Below are 23111 nucleotides of genomic sequence, written 5' to 3' on the forward strand. Positions count from 1 at the left end.
AATATGTAGAAAAACTCCTTTTTCCTGTTTAATACCACACCTACACATATTTCGTTGCAAAACTTTGCCTGTTGGGCCTTTTGCAGTTCGTAGCACCGAGGACATGCACAGTTTCCATATGCCACAATTTTATAGTGAAAATGTGCCTTTTTGGGACCAAGGCAAGGAAATTCGTACGATGAAAGACCTACTTGAAATGGGAAACATAGTATCGCAAATAGGATTAAATTTATAAGCATTTATTGCAAAGGAAATAATGGCTTGATTTAAGTAAGAAATGACGATGTCAAATTATGTGTTAATGTTGGAAACAAACCTTTCACTGTGAACTAAACTGTAAAAATATTACATCGGTGAGAATTTAGTTTTCATTTTAGAAAAATGCTATTGAAAGAAATCAATAACACATGAAAAACTCCTTTTTTTTTCCAAAACAAATGGTCAGCTGTTCCAATTCTTAAGTTAGTGGAAAAAGTCATTTAGTTGGTCGACATCTCGTCTGCAACTCATCGTCTACACAAATTAAGTGTCTTCCATTTTGACTTTTTAGCTCATAATCAGCTAGATAAAATTGATAACCCAAGCATAATGCCTTAGATAGTAAAATGTAAATTCTCTGGTCTTGTAAAATCTGTCAAAACACGGATGATACGTCTTCATCTTTTCCTTCTAATGATTTCTTGATCTACGGTAGCTTGCGAGTGTTTTCGTCACTGAATTTAGTTATGGAAACGAATTTTTGCCAATAATGAAATCTAGTATGGCCAGATTTGTGTTTTCGCTGGTAAAAACCATGAGCGTGGTTTGAAATCAAATGTTCAAAGTACTTTCTTGTGTGCTTGCGGATTTTCATTGCTGAGTAGTGATGGGTGAACACAGCCAATCAGACGTAAGCTTTCTCTCACTCATTATCCCGCATTTACGACTGCGTGCACTCACATTATGATTGGTTTATTTCCTTGTTTAAGTCTGCTGTTATTGATCAAAGTAATTACTTAGGTTTGGGTTTTACTTACCTTGATTTAAAACCGTCTCACTGCATTTAGAGACCAACAGCACATAAACAGGTAACAACATCTCAGTTGGTTGATAACATGTTATGGTTAGATCACAAATTTTATTCTCAATTGTGCCTTTTGCTATCTTGCCCTTTGCAAAGGTTTCGAAACGTCTTATACAATGAAGGTATCTTTAACTGTTATGTAACTGACGTATCCCAATGGTCAGAACACTGAATCTTTCATGCAGATGTACGCTTTGATGATTAAGAGGATCTCTCTTTGGTCGGAATTTCCCTCTCACTTCCAGCTCGGTGTCCTTATGCAAGCTTAGCGCTGTTTGTAATTTTAGCGGGAGTCGTTTTTCTCAGCTTTAAGCCTAGGTAATCATCAAAACCGTTTATGTTGCTCAAAAGCGTCAAAAGTCCGCAGATGAAATAAACAAAAATTTCAGATTATAAGGTGGTCATTCGGGAGCTCCTGACGAGAACCAAATGACCTTTTATATCATAAAAGTTTGCACCAGTCGCGTTTTTTTGCCTATAAATCTGAGAAAATCGTTTCTTTCAGTTCAGTTGGTCCCATCCCTGTGAGGACCGGTCACATTCCCTTTCGGTGGCCGCCTTCCTAGGGGCGGAATTTAAGCCCCTCTTCCACTTCATAATGTTACTTATCTCCAGACTTCTCCTTCTTCGTCGCTTGCCTTCCTTTTGCGTAATATACCTGTCCTTTTAGCGTTGCCACATCTAAGCTGTCGCCTCGGCTCTTCGAATCGAATCGTAAGATAGAAGTTATGTTGACTAGCTGTTGTTTCTGAAACTTTTTTCTTTAATAAAGTAACAAACGTCTTTATGCTTGTAAAACCGAAGTCTTATATGATACACCTCCATCCAAATTACACTAAGTAATATATTGTTCTTTTATTATGCTCAAATGTGGCGACAAAATGACGGTGAAACTTAAGTTTCTTTCCGCCTCAAAAGCGTATTTTTTGTGCCATGAAGTACTTTGAAAGTATCCGGAGTAAATTACTTGTGACAGATGATGTTAAGAGGTGGTCTTTCATGACACCTCGTGTCAGAGCATCCTTGTTCATATTTTCGGGAGGCTTGACAAGAAATACTCAGAAAAACTGACCTGATAACATTGTAAATGAAACGTAAGGGGCATATTAAAACGACAATACTTCGTAAGGTGGAGAAATACTGGCAGTAAAGCGAGAGTACCCTTGGCTTTGAACTAATTCCTTACAATTCACTTTGAAAAGGAACCGTCAAAAAACATGAAAAGGCACTTAAATATCTTGTGAGTGGTAAGTCTTCATAAATTAGCGTTACGTATCATATCTATACACCTAATGGCTTTTCTCTTCGGTAATATTCTATTATACGAGTTTCAAGAACCGCTAGTATTCAAAAGATCAGTGGTGCCAATATGGCCTTATTCTCAAGTTATATATCATAAGGATTCTTACTTGCATAACATGCCAAAAAACTATTTAAAATTCAAACGAGATGTTTGACGAGTTGGCTAATACCGAAAGGTTTCTGATGAAGCCCTTAGCCTGGGACCAAGCTCCGCAGTTGGGGTTATGCAGCGAAAAATAAATTGGAGAGCGAAGAAAGCCGAGCGGGGGTCCTCCCATGGCAGGGACGAAACATACGTATGTCAGGCTAGCCACGAAAATCATGCACTGAATGATCCTCCACAATTTAAAATAGTTTTTTGGCATGTTATACAATTGGGAATCCTTGTGAGATATAACGCGATGTTTGATGAGTTGGCCATATCACTACTCAGACAGCTCTGATTGATATAGAGCTTGAGAAACCTGTCAATTTCGGGGAAACGGGGCATTGAAGTAATCAATGATCGCAAGGCAGTCAAGAACAATGTGTTGGCCCGGGTTGCTCGAAACATGGTTAACGCTAACCAACGTTAAATACCATGGAAACCTAAAGGTTTTGATAAATCTTAACCAACTGTTAGCGCTAACAAGGGTTCGAGCAATCGGACCCTGGATGGGAAGAAGTATTTCGTTGAATATCGGAGGAATAAGAGTTAAATTCATGTCTGGGGCTGACACAAATTAACTTAGAGGTCCTACTGTGCATAACATATTTTATCTGCATTTTGCGACATCCAGTTCACTCCTTAATATCTTTCTACGGTTTGACAGTAGCGATAAGATAACTAACTTAAATATTTACATCTCAGCGACCAAAGTCCTTTTTATAATCTGCAAATAATAAATAATAAAGATGGCAAGAAAAAGGATGGCATTCAGGTAAATAATGATCATAGAAATTTAAGGATATTTCGTAGAATTTAGGTATAAGGGCCTGGTTACAAGGCGAATTTCAGCCCGGTTAGCCTTGCTGAGATTTCAGCACGGGTTCTGAAAAAAATCCTCTCGAAATGAAAGTGGCAATTACATGGAGAAGGTTCCATCACGGGCTGAAAGTCCTAGCCCGGTTTCAGAAACCGGGCTAGAATTTTTATCCCATCCAAACGGGTTGAAAAATACGCAAAAAGTCCATGTAATCGAAATGGAATTTCAACCCCGGCTGAAAAAGGAACGTGAGCATGCGCATCGATTGTTTTTACGCATCGATTGCTTTTTCGCACCTCAGTAAATTTTCTTACGCAAACTTGCGTTCTGCGACAGGGCTGAAATTCATAATGTAATCGCAACAAAATTTCAGCCCGGAAGGCGGAGCGAAATTTCAGCCCCAGCTGAAACTCGCCATGTAATCAGGCCCTAACTCAAGTGTATTGTTAGCTTCCTCCTCATTCTGCCCTGGGCTGGGAAAAGGGGAAACTGGGAAGATTACAGTCCCACTCCTTCCCTTCTCGTTTTTCGGTTCGTTTCTTTTTCAGGAGGCAAGAAAGTAAAACGTTGCCTGAGGAGCAGGCTAACACATCATCTTAGACAACCAAAGCCACAAAACCGTCAGAGGGTTAAATAATGGACTTCACAACTGGAAAAGTGACAATTTGGGGCTCAAATTATAAAAAACCCGAGAGCTCACTGGCTGAAAGCAAATTTTATCGACAATTTTCCCTGTTATTTAGAGCATCGGTCCTTCTATAACATAATCTTGCCAGTTCGGTAACTTGTCACTTATGACAGTTGACTCACGCATGGCGCAGCATTATAAACACCCGTACAGATTTAATGTTCATTTTGTGTCTCGTGCGACTATCGATTCTTATCAGAAAACGAGATAACTGGGTCATTTTGAAATGTACTGAACAAGATGGCATCCTTAATCTGCTTGTGTTTTTCAAGAAAACATTCTAAAATGCAGTTTAAACTACATGACAACAAGCTCGAAGAAATTTCGGATAGACTACAAAGTGCACAAACTGATGGGTCTAATGGGAACAAACAACAAATTCCCAAATAACTTTTTTTCCCACTGACTAGGATGATTTCTTTTTTCGATTCAGGGATTTTGATGGCAGCCAGCACAAGAAACTATACAAGTTTCCTTGAAATTCACTGTTAAAAATACCAAGGATGAGTCACCAAACTGTACCTTGGGCAGTTGCGTATTCTATTGTTGCCTTGGCAATTCTCTTTGGCAATGGTCTCGTGATCATATCCTTTGGGAAGAACACGTTTCTCAGAACTCATGCAAACTACTTCATTGTCTCATTGGCTGCAACTGACTGTTTCGTTGGAATTATCTCGATTCCTTGGTGGATCGCTGTTATGTTTGCCGGTCAAGAACAAGAAGAGACGTGGTTTATGATATTACACGACACCTGGGTCATGTTCGATATCCTCGGCGGTGTCGGATCCATATTGCATCTTGTTGCCCTAAGCTGGGATAGACTCTGCGCTATCGTCTGGCCTCTAAAACATCGGATCTACACCAAGAAACGTTATTTACTCATTCTGGCTTTGATTTGGATCGTGGCAGTACCGGTTGCAATCTGTTCTAAACCAGGAACAAAATTTGCACCAAAGGCGTACAACGTAGCTGTCATAATACTCTGTTTCTTTGTTCCACTGTTAATTGTGTGCGCGACACAGGCGGTTTTATTGATATCGCTTCGTAAAAAAAAGACACTGATTCCCTATAAGCTGAAAAGAAGTCTTCGCAGAGAGGTTCGTGTTGCAAAGACGGTGGTTGCAATGATTGCTCTTTTCGTTATCGGTTGGCTTCCATTCTTTACACTCTCATTGATAAGTTACCTAAGGCCACAGATAGCGCCAACATGGCAAGCTATTTGCGCCGTCAAATTTCTTCAATACAGCAACTCCGTCGCCAATCCTGTGCTATATGCACGCAAGTTCCCGCATTTTCGTAGAGCGTTTGCAGCCTTGCTTTGCCCTTGTCGCGAAGTTGGAAAAAGCGCACGAAATGTTGGAAAGAGTTTCAAAACAGCAGTTTCATCTTTATCATTAGGTGCGACTCAAAGGAATAGCAATCACAAGCCTTTTCCGCAAGTTAACAGCCGCAATTGCAGTGCTTCGTTTCAACGTTCGACATTAAATGCGGGAGAGATCAATACTGACCCTCTGCCAACAGAAGAAATAAACTTGATGTTCCACATTTCTTAAAAGTAGCAACAGTAGGATTGGTAGGAGGATAAGCATACTCATTGAAGGGTTACGCTATTTGAGAATAACTCTGAAGATTTAAAGACATTTTCGCAAAGACTATAAAACTTTCTCTCAGTGTCATTAGAAAGAAGCGTATTAGCCATTGAAAAGGGCCTTCCGAGCTGATATGGCTCAGAAGCAACTGCTCACCAAAAAAGGAACATCGTTCCCACGCTCCTTTAATTACAAAACGAGATGCTTCTGTGAAGCATACACTGGGCTGCCTGTGGTACGTGCTACAGAAAATCAGAAGGCACTGAATTGTGTGGTATTGAAATACAGCATTCCAGTCTCTGAAGAATAACAAATAAAAGAGAAGCGAGAAACATTGGCTTCTGGGCTGACATGTTGATAATTTTCAAGTTCCCTCACAACTTCTTTGCACCACAAGTGTGCCCTCTGAGCATCTGACAGATTTGTAATACTAAACTTCCCTGAAGGCAAGCCCTGTTTCGCGGGGTTAGTGTTAGGATGGGAGACCAAAACAATAAACCCCTCATAAAAAACAGAAACATCTGACCGAAAATACTATTAACGCTAACAAATGCGAACTCAGCAAGGTACAGATTTTGTTAGCTTGCTTTATGCAAAACAAATATTGATGAAAAAGCAAATAACTATTGATACACAGTTTTCAGAAAGAGCAGAAGGAAGTTTCCAGGACGGTCGATCGAGAATGAAATATTTACGACATGAAAACAAAATTAATCTTGAACCGTGAATATAGAATATAAAAAGTTACGATCAGCGACAAACATTTTGGGAGATTTTTGCTACGTTCAAGTAAATTGCAAAATCGAAAGTAACATGGCCGGAATTCAGCGGGCGCCGTGATTAAGTTACCGCGGCATGTTTACTCGCCAAACAGTGAAGCATCTGTGTCAAATGATGGCAAGATACCGGGTTTTTGTAAGTTTCTTTTTCTGTCAAGTGTTATAAAGTTTGACGATGAAATGAGCGAAGTCAAAACAAAGATCCCAATCACCCAACTCTTGTTTATGCAAAGTCAAAATTTACTCTCCAAGACGCGTACGACGTTATTTATCACCAGGTAATTCCATCATTTTGGCAATAGCAGCTTTTTTATTATTCATCTGCGTCACAAGTTTTCACTGATTTTGGGGCTCATTTTGTTGAAACTCAAGCACGCTTCCAACAGGCCTGTGAACCCTTCCTGCTTACAGAGCAATACTAAAAAACTTCTCCCATATCACATTTCAACCGTAAGCTCGAAAATTCAATACACAACATGATATTATAATACACAAAGGCAAAAAATACCACAGAATCCTTTTCGTCTCGACGGGCGATAGATTGTTGTCGAAGTCCAGTACTCGTCACTTTTGAGATTCCAGCCCAGTTTATCCGACTGACTTTCCATTATTGAGCTCCATAAGGGTATATTTTGTTTAAGGATCCACTAAAACGCCATTCGCGTTACATGACTTTCGACGCCATTGCAAGCTAAGTTAATGATTCTACTGTGTCCACCAGAGAAATCTACGCAGTTCCACTACCCTCTCGATCCTAAGAAAATACGCGCAGAAGGCTCTATGCACAAAGACACCACTTACCAGGGGAGTGACAGGCAAGACTTTTACCGACACGGAAAAAAAAAAAACTAAAAAAAAGATAGGCAACCCAGTAAAAAGAATGGGGTCATGATAATATTTTCATAAATCACCAACCCTTTTTTTTTTAACTCCTGCGATTTCGCGGACCTCAATTGACCGGAAGTTCTCGCTTTCAAAATTTTCTGTAAAAAACTACTTCTTCTGAGGGAACAATCTTCGGGTACTTTTCCTTCCCATTTCCCTTAAAACACGATTCTTAAGCCGCATGTAAACGGACGTAACATTGTTGGGTGTTATGTTGCGTTGCACACCCTGTTATATGTTGTTGCGTGTTGCTGGGAGTTGTTGCTCGAAGTTCGAAACTGGACAACTTTTGAGCCAACAACTCCCAACATTTCTTTTGTTCCGTGTTCGCCGAAGCGTAATGCAACAATACTGGATCCGTTTGAACAGCCCTTCCACGACCCTTCCACCATTGTTGGGGCCACGCACGCGCATTACATATGGTCTCCATGGAGATAGCAAGCATTATCCATGTTGAAAACGGTCAACACTTAAGGCCATCCCTCAAACTGACATTACATTTCGTAACAATTACACGACGGAATACCCCATGACAAACTTACCGCTGTAAAAAGAACGAAAACAAACAGAATTGGAGCTTAACTTCAACAAGAAAAAGCGTTTCTAAGCTAAGCCGCGCTGATCTACAGTATTTAGGTCTAAGAACCTCGTTGAAGACGGTTAACTTTCAAATGTTTTGTTGGGTACTACTATGTCACTACTCTAAAAAAAATCGACTTTCCAGGAGCATGTCTCGTTAGTCTAGTGGATATCGCAAACTGCCAAGAGAAGCCATCAATCCGGGTTCAACTCTTTGCCCCCCCTATTGTGAATCTTCTCAGCTTGTTTAAAACGTTTGTTTTGTTAAAGTACATTTGAAGTCTAAAGTAGATAGTACGTCGTGTAAGTTAAATAAAAAAGGGAAATGTAATTTTGAGGGATAGAAATAAGTGACGACCGTTGAAAACAAGATAGCAGCCGAATTTTGTAAGTTTACAAAGTCTTATGGGTCGTATTCTTCCCATAATACACTGCACGTTCTTACATTGTTGGGAGCTGTTCCGCCCTTTTGCACACAACTGCCAGCAACATCCAACATACTCCCAACAACGTTAGGAGTTGTCGCGTCAGTTTGCACGAGGCTTTAATTCCATCTTTTGTTGATCAAATTCCACGACCAGTAAGACTAATCTACGGAACTGCGAAACGCGGATTGAAAACCTGTAAATAAGTGACCATAACAGAACAGTCAAAACACTACTATTTTATTTACCGTTAAGTTTTCATTACGCGACTATTTTTTTTTTTTTGGAGTTAAAGCAGTAAGCAACGCCTGTACAAAAAGCTGTTCAATTGAACAACTCTCATTAATATACGGAGATATAATATTCGCTTGTCCCACAATTGCAGTTATATATATCGAACACAGAAAAAAAAACATTACACTGATTACATCGCCTCTCACAGTTCATTTAATTTACGCTATTTGTATGGGTTTGATCGTGAACTACAAAAATACTTGCGGGTACTGAAGTTACCGGTTAAATAGGAAGTCAATCACTGATCCAATCAGCATTGGTTACTGAATACCGAGTAATGTTTTAAGAAGGGGGTCTTCATATAGAGGGACGGATCTTTCATTTTCACGAGATTATTAATCGGCACCAGCAATTTAATTGAGTTGACTAAGTTGCCAGGGCCCATCATAGGATTAATACTAATACCTAGAAAATTTAACATTGTATTTTCTTGGTGGAGTTACCGGTTGGCGGCAAACTAGAACTAAATTCGATTTAAAAGAGCAAAAAAGCATCCGTCTTAATTTCATAAGATGTTATGTGAAAACAAACTAAGGAAAACAAACACTTACGTGAACACCGCCAAGAATATTTCACCACTCCAACTCAGACAATTCTTCCTTAGTAAAGAAATTACTAAAAAGAGCCTACAACAACATCAAGGAATAGAAATAGAAACAGCAGCTCCACTGAAAGCTAACTCTACTCTGCCCACGCTAACCAGGTACACTAATATAAAAGCTGTATTCAGTCATAATTACTACTTTTGTCTCAGGGAGCGTTACAAGTCGCTTTCTCCATATAATGCGGTTGAGAATGACATGTAGTCTAAGGCACCAGGGACAGCATCTGGACCTTCATAAGGCGCCATTCTGGCGATACAATATTCAGCTTGATCACTGGGAAGCTCGAGTCGCAGTTCTTCTACAGTGATGTACGGCTAAGGATAAAGAAGAGACAAATAACATTACAATACAGTTCAATACATACTTAATGACCACTCCCCATAGGGGCTTTTCAGGGCAAATGAAACACAATCAACGAAAAGACAGAACAGAACAACAACCGTAAAGGAAACAAACTTGCCGGAGGCAAAACAGTTGGCTATTTACAAGTGCAGCTAAGGAGTGGAACCAGGGACTACCAGGAACAAATTCAACGAGTGGTCAGAACGGGTCTTGAACCTGAGACCTCCGGATCTCAAGGCAAGTGCCCAAACCACTGGGCCACACTGCCTCCAACAGACTGGATTAATTGCGTTGCTTTGACTGATATGACAGACGATAAATCCGATATGATGAAACATCCATCTTGGAGAAAAATGTTTCAGTTTCATTATTTGACCGGGACTAGCTTCGGCAAAATTCTAAAACGTCTCTTTATTCGTGTGTGCATAATTGCGAGAAAAGAGAAGGATCATCAGTCTGGACGAATTATCTGCGGCAGTCACTACAAAACGGGCCGTCTGGTCCGGACGTGTGAACGATTAGTTTTCGTTTGAAGGGAGTTTTTCACAGACGACTGAACTATCAGGCCAGCTACTGACCAGATAATCAACTTTTAATAAACTACTAAATGACCCGTCTCTCGTTCAATATCCACCAATATCAAAAACCGTTTGGTAATTTGGGAAACATGTTTCGTCTTGGACTAATTTAGCAATATTATTTGGTCTAAATCTATTTCATTCGTCAAGCATACCCGACGGAATTAGATGAATAGCGTAAGTGACCAAACGAATGAAACAACTTTAATGGGACATTTTTTCAGTAACTGATTAACCCATTGGCTCCTGGGGGTTCCCCATTGACGAGTAAAATCGTCTGGCATTTGACAGAGTAAAATACTAAGTATGGCCGGTTTAGCGGTGAAAGGGTTAAACATTCCGGTAATTTTCTCTAAGTGTGGTTGAGAGTTGAGAGCAGCGTTTGTCTTCACACCAAACTCACAGATTCCCGTACGTCCACGGACCACTCCCCTAACACCCCCACTGCGATTGTTTGACGTTATCGCTATCATTCACGATTTAAAGTATTGTTCAGAGTTTAAGCAATAGAGGACGTTTTCCGTGTTTCCATGGCCTCATCTAAACACGAGGGGGAGTTGGGAGAATTCGAGACAGTTATGCAAACCCAAGACGCAGTCGAGGGTTTGCATAAAACTGTTGAGAAATCTCCCCACTCCCCCGAGTGTTTAGATGAGGCTAAGGAAACACGGAAAAAACTCCTCTATTGCATTTATAAAATGATTCTCAAAGATAATTCACAAATGAAGGAAAATGCTGGTTTTTCAACTTCTAGATTGAAACAGATTTTCTTGATACACGCTCACATTTCCTACCAGCCAATCAAAACGCGCGTCTGACAACATATAACCAATCAAAATTCTTGTGATGTCACAGCCGTGCTTCCATACTCTCGTCTAAACACAGCTATTGACCAATGAGAGTGCGCGTACTATCCTCATTATTTTATCATCTACTTTGGTGTCCATTTTTTACCACGTTTCTCAAACACCGTCACTACAACAAACCCTTTAAGGTAAGGTAAACTATTAACAGTATAGGTAGGTACCCTTTTGAAGTGGCTAGACAAGTGGGACTCAAGATGAACTCAGGAGAATATTAAGGAAAAAAGAGTCCATGAAAATCCCCCTCTGGGCACTTGTATCGTACCCATACGACAAAGACAACTGATGAGTTAACTTTGTACAACTCCTCTACAACATTTCTATTTACCTTGTCCCCAGCGAGGATTCTGAAAGATTCCAACACTTGTTCAGCGGTATCGGTGTCAGCTGTTTCGCTGGTCATGAAATCAAGAAAAGCTTGGAAGGTAACATGTCCTGTGCCGTTTGGATCCACGATTGCCATGATCCGTGCGAATTCTCCCTCTCTTTCCTAGAGTGAAAAATATCACTAAGTCACTTAATGACAACAATTAGGACTGTTCGTAAGGGAAATTTAAGGCCGGGCACTTGCGCGGCAAATACTCTTTTATAAATTTTTTGCTTTTGGTTTTTTGAAAAGATATACTTACATATACTAAACAATTATTGGATGAGGTTGACCATGATATCATGAATTATCAAAACCAAGGTCGAATTCAATATTGTTTTATTATACATTTTTCACATAATTCATCTGCAGAAACAGAAGCGAAGCGTTCAGCCATTTTGCTTCTGAGGAGAACACTCCAATCGGCTTAGTAACCAGGCAGACGTTGAACTTGACATGATAAATGTAATATCTGCAGCAGATATAGACCCTATGCAAAAATGGCTGCCTTTAAATTATTCTTTTGTTCATATTCAAAATAGCCCAACTAACCTCGTTCGGGATAACAAATTCTTTAGAATTTTTGTCTCAAAAACGAGGTTAGTTGGGCAATTTTGAATATGAACAAAAGAATAATTTAAAAGCGGCCATTTTTGCATAGGGTCTATTACATTTATCATGTCAAGTTCACAAGCTATTGTGAATTGATTGAATGCTCTCGACCAATCAGATTTTTCATAGTGAGTCTGATGTATAATAATAGTGCTTATACGATTACAACAGTAACTTACAATATCATCAGAAACCCATAAGGGTTGAAACGTGTAACGGCCCCTTCTGTGCTAGGAAACAAGCTTCTGAATATTCGATTTGCTAAGTACCATATTTGGAAGAACAAGAGCGAGGGGTTAACAAATATGGTACTTAGCACTGAAACATTCAACCAATCCGTTCTCACTGAATATTCGGAAGCTGTGAACGCGCGTTACACGTTTCAACCCTTATGGGTTTCTGATATCATACATACAACAAAAAGCAGATCTACTAACACAAACTAAAAATTGGACCATTTTTCCGAAAAAGGCGCTGCACCGGTTTGCTTGGCATAATGCCAACACATCTTTCATTCTCTATCTTCTCCATAACAAGGGCCATGAAGTCCACAAACTGGGGGAAAATGTTGTTCAATGCTTTCCAGTCTCCCAGCTCAGATTCAAGTAAAAATAATAGCAGACAGGAAGAAAGGAGGGCAGGGAGCTTGCTTGAGATAACCGTAACGAAGATACTGCTGCAAGAAATACAATTTCAACATTTCGAATGACATGTTTTACATAAGCCATACACACCTTTTCTTTAACATCATAGCCTAAACTAACCAAGCACTGTTGGAATTCTAAAGGCTCTAGACGCATACTTCCATCCTACAAAAAAGAAAAGCAAACAAATGAGAATTTACAGCTTCCTGATAAAAAACAGGCAATTCGCCTACACTGGCTTGAGGAGTAGTTATACTTTGAAGTTATAAAATCGCAAACTAACTAATCTTGTATAACTCCAGAAAGCCAGCACGGTGCTAATGAAAATTCGGCAAGAAATTGGGTTTTTACTCATTTAGGCATCAAGAGTTCTAGTCTACACTCTAAAACACAACGAAGGCATTGTCATTTTTGCAATTAAGGACGGTGCCTACTAATTCAAAGGTATTTTTGCACGGTTTACTGACTATGCGGGAAAAGCAGCTCTTAACAAGTGTTATTGAAATCCAAAACGAAAACTGGGGGTAACCAGGTATTTTTCAAAGATAATCAACCATATTTGTAACAGGCTTTAAAGTACAAAGCAATGTATGGCGTTCTTTTCCAGATTGAAGCTCAATTACCTCTGAGAAATGCGTGGTTACCCCCAGTTTTCTTTTTGGATACCAAGAGCACTTGCTAAGTTCTGCTTTCTCCGCATAATTTTAAACCGCGCAAAAATACCCATGTATTAGTAAGCACCACCACCAATAGGAAACCCCAGTATCTTGAGATTCGCAAAACGTATCCGCAATAACAATAGTAGCGCACCGTCCTTAACCATCACCTCGAATTTTTTCATGTGTATCATTAATAAGTAATCACATGATTTTTCTCGTGCAATTTGGAATAAATAGCCACTTGTAAATATGTTTCAAACTACAAATTGTACTCCCCCTACGGGCTCCCGCAATTTTGATCGTCTTGAAAAAATTTACTCGTGCTAATTTATTCCAAATTGCACTCGAAATCATGTGATAACTATACCAATTGTTTTTTTGTCAGGGCCACCAAAACTAATACTTAATGACTCCAAAAAGAAATTCGTTAGCACCTTTCCGATTGTCTTGTATTCTATTGAAACCCCGCAAAATTTAGCCTACACATCTATCAGGTTAGACGGAAAATTGTACAACTCCAGGCGACTGCAAGCCGTCACCAAAGTGAAGGAGACAGTGATCAGAAACGTCCTCTTCGCCGATGACTGTGCCCTAAATGCCTCGACAGAGCCAGACATGCAGCTGCAGATGGACAAATTCTCCACTGCCTGCGACAGCCTCGGACTCACTATCAATATCAAGAAGACTGAGGTGATGTTTTAGCCCATCCCTGGAAACCAACATCAAGAGCCGTCCATCATTGTCAAAGGGCAGATCCTGGAGTCAGTCGAAAACTTCACCTACCTGGGCAGCACTCTATTGCACACGACCAACATTGATGCAGATATAACAACAGGATCTCAAAAGCCAGCGGCGCATTTGAGCGACTTAGAGCGACATTCATCTGATTGGATGAATTTCAGCTTTTGCGGGATTTTCGTATACGAAAATTGTTCCACGGCACGCGAAGTCCGCAGGGTGACACTTGGAAGAACTATTACTTACAAATATTTGTTATCGGGTATCACATGTACCTTATCAAAATGGTTGAATGCACTTCGAAACTCCTTCATCTGTTCCTCTGTGAGCCCTTTGGAATCTCGTGTCAGTATCTATTGAAAGAAAAAAAGGAATACATGATTTTCGGAGCTCTCTGTTAACTGTGCGAAATATGAAGGAATGAAAAGAAACTCTTTGAATTCATCTCTCTGCATGGAATAATGGCATCAATGTTTTTCCCAACAAAAACAATCCATTTCGATAACCAGAAAAAAAAAACTACGGTATACTTTCCAGAACAGATCTAATAATGATCATAAGTCTTCTCATTTTAAGTGTTTTGGGAAGCAGGGGATGGCGCAGTGGCAAGAGTTCTCGCCTCCCACCAATGCGGCTTGTGTTCGATTCCCAGTGTCACACGCGGGTTGAGTTTGTTGGATCCGATCTCTACTCTGCTTCGGTTTACGTATGCCCAGGACTAACAACTCATTGTTCGGTCTTCGTGGAAGTCTCTTTAGCTATCATAATTCTCAATCAACTTCAATGTCATCGTCGCTCAGCTCAAAGTGAACTTTCTGGTGCTTCCTCCTCGACATCCGACAGCTTAACGTCAGCAAATGGGCCAGTCGCACGGGAAGCTGTTAGGGCTTGCTGCATGTATGTCAGGCTATCTTGTCCTTGGGGGTGGTCGCTTATTCTAGGCTGGGCGCTTATTAACTTTTTCTACCTTCAGGGGGGAGGGGGGTGCTTATTCGAGGTTGGGCGCTTAATCGAATAAATACAGTAAATAAAGTTCATTCATATAACTTTTGTTATGATCTTGGTTTTATAGATTCACGAAGTGTCAGTATTTACTTTAAGGGGATATACAGTTACAGAAACAGGGGAACACCTTCTTTAAAACTCTATACTCTTTACGAAGTGGGAAGAAATAACATGAACAGACGCTTCTCTCACTGATAACAACATATTTCGCTTTCCAGTACCTGATTCTCAATTTCGTTGATGTTTCGAGCAATGGCAGTAAGCAACTGTTCCCAACTGACGCGAAGAGCCTACAAATAAAAGACGATTTAATAATAATAATAATAATAATAATAATAACAATAACAATAACAATAACAATAACAATAACAATAACAATAACAATAACAATAACAATAACAATAATAATAATAATAATAATAATAATAATAATAATAATTCCCGATTGGTTAAAGAAGCGTGATGGGATTAAGGGCACTCGATGCTTTTTGGTGTCGGAACAATTCCTGACTAAGCTGGTCTTTGACCATTAAAGGTCTTTAAGCAAAAGGTTTGACTGAGGATGTGTCTTACTTAAGGAAGTCTCCAGGGATCTAAGGTTAGACAGTTAAGGCCTTGAGCTCTAACTGGTTTCGTAACTGTTTTAAGTACCTTCTTATTCTCCCTTTCCCCCCTTTTTCTTTCTGTGATAATATTTTAAAAAGAAGTGTTCGAAACCCCGATAAAGAAATAACACTGTGATTTTAGCTTGACCTGCCTGCACAGAAACCTTAGCACTTTTCATACACACAACAAACCAGAGTCCGATCTGTTTAGGTAAGTCATGACATCTTCAAGTTATAATGGAAAAGAGGAAAACGGTTGGCAATAGACCTCTTTAGCTTCTGGCCGCGGCGTACATAATATGCGAAAGGAACTATTTATACGAGTATAAACTCCCAGGCCAGTATAAGCCGCGGCTTGAGAAAGCCGTGAACGTAGATTTTGTACCATTTACACGGGGTGTTCGCGTCTTATGTAAGCCGCGGCTTATTTTCTCTAGTATAAACGGCCCTATTGTCTCACATCAATTCGCCTGGATCAAAATAATTGAAAATAAATGACTTGGTTTTTTGTCCTAATTGTCTTTTGGTTTGCTAGTAGGATGAAACCACTTTCCCAAATGGCGACCACTCTTACATTCTTTTGTCTTTATGTTAATCAGACCTACTGCCTTCATTCTGAAACAAAAATTCTTTTTTAATTTGCTCGTCGTAGCGAGGTTAGAAAGGCTTATTAGCATTAAAACAAAAGAATATTTTATTTGGCTGCCAATTATGAAAGAGGTCTACGCCCTTGGTAATTTCAACTTGCCTACGTTTGGGAAGCAAATGGCTCTGTGCAGGTCAAGAGTACTTTTATTGGCTTTAATCAATGCTACTTACTTCCATGGTGTATTCCGTATGAGGGTTTTCAAAAATCATTGCTTCCTGAACATCCTGTCAATAACACAAAGAGAGAAAAACAAAGGAATCATTATAATCCAACATGGTTTAAGTCTTATGTAAGATAAAATTTAAACTGAATCCGACAATTTCAACAGAGCAAGATCCATTTTAGCGACGTGTGATAGTTCATGACAAGAGAAAGTGAGGGAGAGAGGGAGAGTAGGGATGTGAATTTCACAAAAGTTATTTTTTGGATTGGTAGTCTTTTTCCCGAGCCGTCCGCGACTATAAAGGATGACGTTATAGAGTTTATTTGGCAGTCGGAGTCGTATTCTTCATCCAACAAGCCATTGGGTTCACTAGAAATTGTAGGATCTATCTCCAACTCCAGGATTTGAGGCAAGATAAACCAATCTCCTTGCTTCTGAAACTCGTTTTCGTTAACAAACCGCCGCAATTCCACTCGGAATTCTCTAACTTTCTGGACGTTTCCGGAAACAAAGGGGCGTTTTCGTGAGATCTAAAAATATCCCAAGGGCTTTGACTGGGCGATTCCCTCTCTGCCTCCTTAATTTCCTCTTGTTCGGAACACGGCAGAAGTTAATCTACGAGTCCATATCATATTGCGTCACGTCGATTTCTGACTCTCACCTTTCTCTATGCTATCATCAGTCAACTTTCAATTCCAACATCTAAACACTTAATACATATTTTTCTCTTTAGGTAAAGGGGAGGTCGGGGCAAACGCTGAAGAACCACGGAACACTTTGAATCACGTGGTAATATACCTTACTGAATCATTATCACTCTACTAGTATTACTCTGTGACCCCGCCAAGCATTTAAATTGGTCTCTTTGTTGACAAGGCTGAAAATTTTGTTGGTTTTTTTTTTATCGAAAGGTTCACTGTAGTAATGAAAAACTAAGAACACACAAGTTCAGGCTAAACTCTGCTGGTACAAAAAAAATGTGTGCAAGTGGTGGAAAGGTTTGACAAACCTGGTGAACTAATTCAAGTTCATCCATCTTTGGTTTGTGGCCAGCGACCTCTCGTTCAAGTTCTTGCGCAGCCTTCAGTTGATCCTTTAAATAAAAGACAATCTCAGAAAATTTTACCCACTTTATTAATAATTATTGCTTCAAAATACCAATCACAAACTGCTTGCGAAATAAATTAAATACCATGCTTTATCTGTACAAGCAGCTTAGTTTCAGTTTAAAATTCCAATGTACCCAATTTGGAATAGAAAAGTGTGTTATGCTCCCATTGGTCTGAAAGATTATTTATTTTGGTGCAGGGGTTTCAATATGACGTTGGCAATTGGTTCGAGTAGAGTAGCAACTACATCATCCTCTGACCTAAGTAGACGACAAGTTTCATCGGCTGTCTGTGCTTATTGAAAGCACTGTTGGTGAATGTTGACTTGAACTTAATTTTCACGACTATCAACCGCATGTTAAGGGAACAGCTTCAACATTCTTTTTCGTAATTGTAGCGGAGCGAGCGAAGAGAGCGAGCAGCAATATATTCTGGATTCATGAGAAGAGAGGACGAATTCTCGAATTCACCACTTTTTCCCAGAAAGTATCATAATTAGCCAGAATGCACTGCGCCATTCACCAGCTCTTACTAAAATGCCTTGCATTTGAGCAGAACGCCGCCAGACACTCTAGAGAATGCTTAAGCACGAGATCCCGTAAATATTCGATGAAACAACACAATATGATGTAAGAGTTAAAACTCACAACAAATCAAAATCTAGATTAAGTCCTCGTATATAAATCTTATTGCGAAAAGTTCTGCCACCGAATGCTTCAGTGTTTAGAAACATAATAATCAACTTCCTTACTTTAATTCATACACCCATTTTCACAATTCTGCCAAATAAACGCCATGCATTTAAGCTTCCATCCTTCAAACTTCCAAACATCGCAGGAAAAAATGAATTCGTCTCCACTGTCTTCAATCTTATAGGTTTAGTTCACAGCTCGACTACCACTTCTATGTACCGTTGCTTTGCTTACCAACGCTACACTTTTTATAAGTAGATATTTTATAAGAATATCGAGAGTGGAATTTGCGAAATTTTAATAAGACTTTAAGAATAAACCCGAGGCTGAAATAACAATAAAATTTTGTGTGTTGAAAATCTGCAAATACAAGACAATCACACGCTTTTAACTTAACCGTATAGAACTATTTCTTTCTCTAAACGTAGGTTGGTCAGTGGTGTTTCAACATGGCGGCCACAACGATTTGTGCTCCGCTTGTTGTTGCACTTTGTTTGCTCCTTGTTGGCGCTTAATTGTCCGAACACCAACAGTACTCCACCAGAGAGGCTGTGCTAGGATTACATCAAAATTTCAGAGTCGGAATGGCGGCTCTTGCACAGTTGTCTTCGGACAAGCCGTCCGTCATCTACAGACCCTACACCACTGGAATTAGTCGATGACGATCTCAGCAATTTATACAATCATTCAAAGTTTCCGCAGCTGATCCTCTGTGGGGGTTTTAACTGCGGTGGTATTGACTGGCCTAACCTTGGACTTCATCCGGAGTTTCCCACTCACATTTGCGACCGCGTCCTCCTAGAGCTCGTACATAAGTTTGGACTTGCACAACACATGAGATGGCCTACACGTCTTGGTCGAACGCTTGACCTGGCATTCTCCTCGCTACCGAACATCATTAGCGCATGCCTTGTAACTTCAGGTATTTGCGACCATGATGCCGTTCTGTTCGATGTTGACCTAACACCTTGGTATACTCCCAAGCGCCCTCACGAGATGTACCAGTGGCACAAGTGCGATCTCATGGGGCTCCTCCCTCGCGTCCTATGGAGCGTCTTATTTAGCATCAGCTCCTCAGGATAACACCATTGAAGAAAACTGGTCGATTATTGCCAAGTGCATTGTGGAGGCCACCTACAACTTTGTTCCTAATAAGATGTCCAAACTGAAGCGCCACCTCCCTTGGGTTAGCCCAGCCATTAAACGCTCTATGAACACGCGGGACCGTGCTCGCAAAACAGCCAGGCGCATGGGAAAAGAGCAACATCTAAACACCTATAAGCGACTTCGCAATGTTACCTCCGAGCGTCTCCGTTCTCCACGAGGTGATGGGGGGTGTGGTTCAGGATCGAAGGAGCGGCCCGCAAAACTACTGTAACATTAGGCGCGCCTGGTCTTACCTGAAGTTCTTAAGGACAGAGTCTACTGGAATTCCAACCTTGTTATCATATGGTAAAGTCTGCACTTTTAACATCGCAAAAGCAGAGGCGCTACGCAAACACTTCGACAGTGTATTCACAACAGAGAGAATGAACACGATTCCACACCTTCCAGCGTCCTCTTAAAGTGACATTCCAGAAACAACTTGAAGCCGTTAGACCTGACAAGGCCTGTGGTCCAGACCTTGTTCCTGCTGGAATCCGAAAGGAAGCCGCAGCAGAACTTGCTCCTGTTCTTACGAGCCTTTTCCAACAATCGTATGATTCTGGATCAATTCCATCGGCATGGAAGGATGCAAATATATCTGCTATTTTCAAGAAGGGGATACGGTCAGACCCTACCAACAATAGACCGGTGTCGCTTACATCTATTGTCTACAAAGTCAAGGAGCATGTGGCGTGTAGCCACATGTCTCCACATGTCTCATCACCCAACAATCAACTTCATCATCAGCCCACATCAGCATGGGTTCCTGCGGCGATTGTCCTGCGAGATTCAAATGGTTACAGTTATTCACGACTGGGCTAATTTTCTTAACCACCATGGTGAGAAGGACGTGATATTTTTGGACTCTGCAAAGGCCTTCGATTCGGTCCCCCACGAAAGTCTCCTCTCGAAAGCTTATCATTACGGTTTTGGTGGAAAGCTCCACGCCTGGCTCAGGTCCTTCCTCGCAGGCCGAAGGTAACGGGTTGTTGTCAACGGGACATCCTCAGACTGGTCGCCTGTTGTGTCTGTCGTGCCCCACGGCACTGTACTCGGCCCTACCCTCTTCTTAATATTTACTACCGACCTGCCTGACACCATTTGCTCTAATTATAACATTAAGTTATTTGCGGATGACTGTGTGTTATACCGAAGTGTCAACTCAGTCAGAAACCACCACGATCTTCAAAATGACCTTTTGTGTTTGGCAAGATGGGCTGCAACCTGGCAAATGTCTTTCGCCCACAAGAACACTCAAGAAGTCCCCTTCGGTGTTCCAGTATACCCTGTGCAACGTCCGCTTGAGGGGGTCTCCTACCAGAAATGCCTTGGTATGGTCATCACTAGCACCCTGAACTGGAACTCCCAGTGCGAAGAGGTCAAGAAAAAGGCTAACAAGATCCTAAGTGTGCTCCAGCGCGATTTATCATTATGCAGTACCACCATCAAGGAGCGCGCCTACCTTACCCTTGTGAGACCCTTTGTGGAATATGCCACCCCAGCATGGTCCCCTTATACACCAAAAGGGATCACCATCGTCGAATCAATGAAGCGACGTGCGGCCCGGTTTGCCCATCAAGACTACCGTCAAACCAGCAGCGACAGCGAAATTATCGACAAACTCGGATGGGAATCCTTAAAAGTCTGTAGGGAACGGAAGGACTTAGAGCTGTTCTATAAGATCCATTACAATTTGGTGGACATCGTCTTTCCCACTGAAATCGTCCCTGGCTCCTTGCGAACCAGGGGTCACGATTTAAGATACAGGCAGCTAGCGTGCGCAGTGAACCCATTTAAGTTCTCCTTCTTTCCGTGCACAATTCCATCATGGAATAGCCTTCCAAGCTCAGTAGTCAAGGGCAACGACCTGGTGGCCTTTAAGGCGGGTTTTGAAATTTGATTGCTGCCACCCATTAAATTGTATTTAATTATGTTATTTAAAGATTAAAGGTTAAAGTTCAAAAACAAAATGGCACGGTGCCAAAAGGGCCAAGTGTCGTCTGACGTGACATCTTGACCTAGCCGACTGTAACGAAAAGCGATGGAGCACGTTCACAATGGAACGCGATACAGATCTTGTACCCCAATACATTCTAAAACGGAAATTCATAGAATCATACAAGAATATTTTCAGCCTAATAGCGGCAGAAAATTAAGATATGAATTCAGCCTAGGCTGGAAAAACAAGATTCTTATTAAAAAAGTGTACATGAATCAGTAGAAACGGAATGTTCCTCAGCATTACCAGAGCATGTTTCAATCGAGTGTCGTAAAACCAAAACCAAAGTAATTACTTTGGCCAATCAAAAAGAACGGAAACAATCCAGTAAACCAATCAAAACTCGAGGTAATTACATGTAGCCGACACAAAACGCAAAATGTGTTCACTTCTGATTGGTTGCAAAAGTGGCGCGAGAACTTTAAACCAACCACCGAGTGAAGTAATGCAAACCAAAGCAATTCGCTAATTACTTTCGACACTCGATTGAAAACCGCTCTATTTGTTCGATACACTAATTATATTCACTCAAAGATCTAGCCAAAAACACACCTCTAGGGGACCTTCCATAGTCAGAGCTATTGATCGCAATTTTTGCTCAGGTCTCTTGATCCATTCTCCAACAACATTAGCTTTATTTGCAAACTCAACACGAAGCGTTTCATTTCCTATTGTTAGTCAAGGAATAAACACTTGATTGCAACAATGACCTCCGCTGTAAACTCAAATAGTCTGAGATTATCTAGCATATCACGTTCCAATTTTCAGAGATAGCTCATTATGGGATGCACTTTCAGAGTACAGACTTGATGCCAAGAAGCAAAACGTTCCTTCTTTTTTTGGCTCAATAATGGAGTGGATGAGGCATTAATTTGATGGAACAGATGTAGATGGAAGTTGCAAAGTGCGAACAGTAGTGAATTTACATTTTGCATTTCCTCTTTAGAAAGAGTCTAAATTGATTTGGATGGATCCCAGGTACAAATGTGCAAAGGTAAGGAATACTGTGTAGTGTAATATATAAGTTAACATCAAATCACAATTTGCAACTTCTAAAAATTTGCAACATGGATTATTTCCAACAGCGCATGCCTCTTCCTCCAATTATTCCTTTCATAATTGCTTCAAGCCAATTGGCCACTGTGGCTTTACAATTTTAGTACTAAGGAAATGATATATGAAATCATATATTGAACTGCGGATGTGAAAGCAAGTGAAGCTATGATCCTCGCAGTTATGAACGCAATTTTAACAATTGCGTAGAGAAGCCCGAAAAATGCAGGAATTCAACGGGGTTTGGACTTGTGACCTCGCGATGCCGGTGCGACGCTCTAATAGTCATAGCTCAGTTGGTTAGAGCGTCACACCAGCGTCACGAGGTCACGGGTTCAAACCCCGTTGAAGTCCTGAATTTTCAGGCTTCTCTACGCAATTGCTAAAATTACGTTCATAACTGCGAGGATCGCAGCTTCACTTAATTTTAGTACTGACATGATTATTCCATTTCCAGTTCTTTTTTCACCCAGGTCAGTGTTTTTTCTCATTTCGATCAGTTAGTGGTTTTTGTGTTATTTGGCACCATAATGCCAGATCTGCAAATTTACAGGTGTTATCTACTTAGAATCTACTGCTACCTTAGTATCTATCTTGGTACCTAATGCTGTTTACTGATAACAGCAATTAACGCTTGTTTTCAGACGCATTTCTTGTAGGCCCATAGGCAAATTATATACATGTAATGATGGCTAAATAAAATTTTCTCTGTT

At 40.5% G+C, this 23111-nt stretch overlaps 2 protein-coding genes across 2 annotated transcripts in view; one reads left to right on the forward strand and one right to left on the reverse strand.

Moving 5' to 3' along the window:
• The first annotated feature begins 1007 nt into the window (after positions 1-1007).
• Positions 1008-5686, forward strand: LOC137981209 (histamine H2 receptor-like). Its single transcript, XM_068828540.1, has 2 exons — positions 1008-1067; positions 4452-5686. Exon 2 carries the CDS (start codon positions 4522-4524, stop codon positions 5569-5571), a length of 1050 nt encoding a protein of 349 aa, XP_068684641.1. The 5' UTR covers positions 1008-1067; positions 4452-4521; the 3' UTR covers positions 5572-5686.
• Positions 5687-8493: 2807 nt separating this feature from the next.
• LOC137981208 (alpha-actinin-1-like) overlaps positions 8494-23111 on the reverse strand; it is a 51053-nt gene continuing 36435 nt past the window's right edge. The window contains exons 20-27 of the mRNA XM_068828539.1: positions 21898-22013; positions 17409-17492; positions 16407-16460; positions 15204-15272; positions 14253-14330; positions 12671-12745; positions 11286-11447; positions 8494-9488 (exon numbers count right to left, since the gene is read on the reverse strand). Coding sequence (XP_068684640.1) covers positions 9330-9488; positions 11286-11447; positions 12671-12745; positions 14253-14330; positions 15204-15272; positions 16407-16460; positions 17409-17492; positions 21898-22013 — 797 coding nt within the window. The 3' untranslated portion in view covers positions 8494-9329. The remainder of the gene's footprint in view (positions 9489-11285; positions 11448-12670; positions 12746-14252; positions 14331-15203; positions 15273-16406; positions 16461-17408; positions 17493-21897; positions 22014-23111) is intronic.

This window comes from Montipora foliosa, chromosome 12, assembly GCF_036669935.1.
Source record: "Montipora foliosa isolate CH-2021 chromosome 12, ASM3666993v2, whole genome shotgun sequence".
Lineage (NCBI taxonomy): Eukaryota > Metazoa > Cnidaria > Anthozoa > Scleractinia > Acroporidae > Montipora > Montipora foliosa.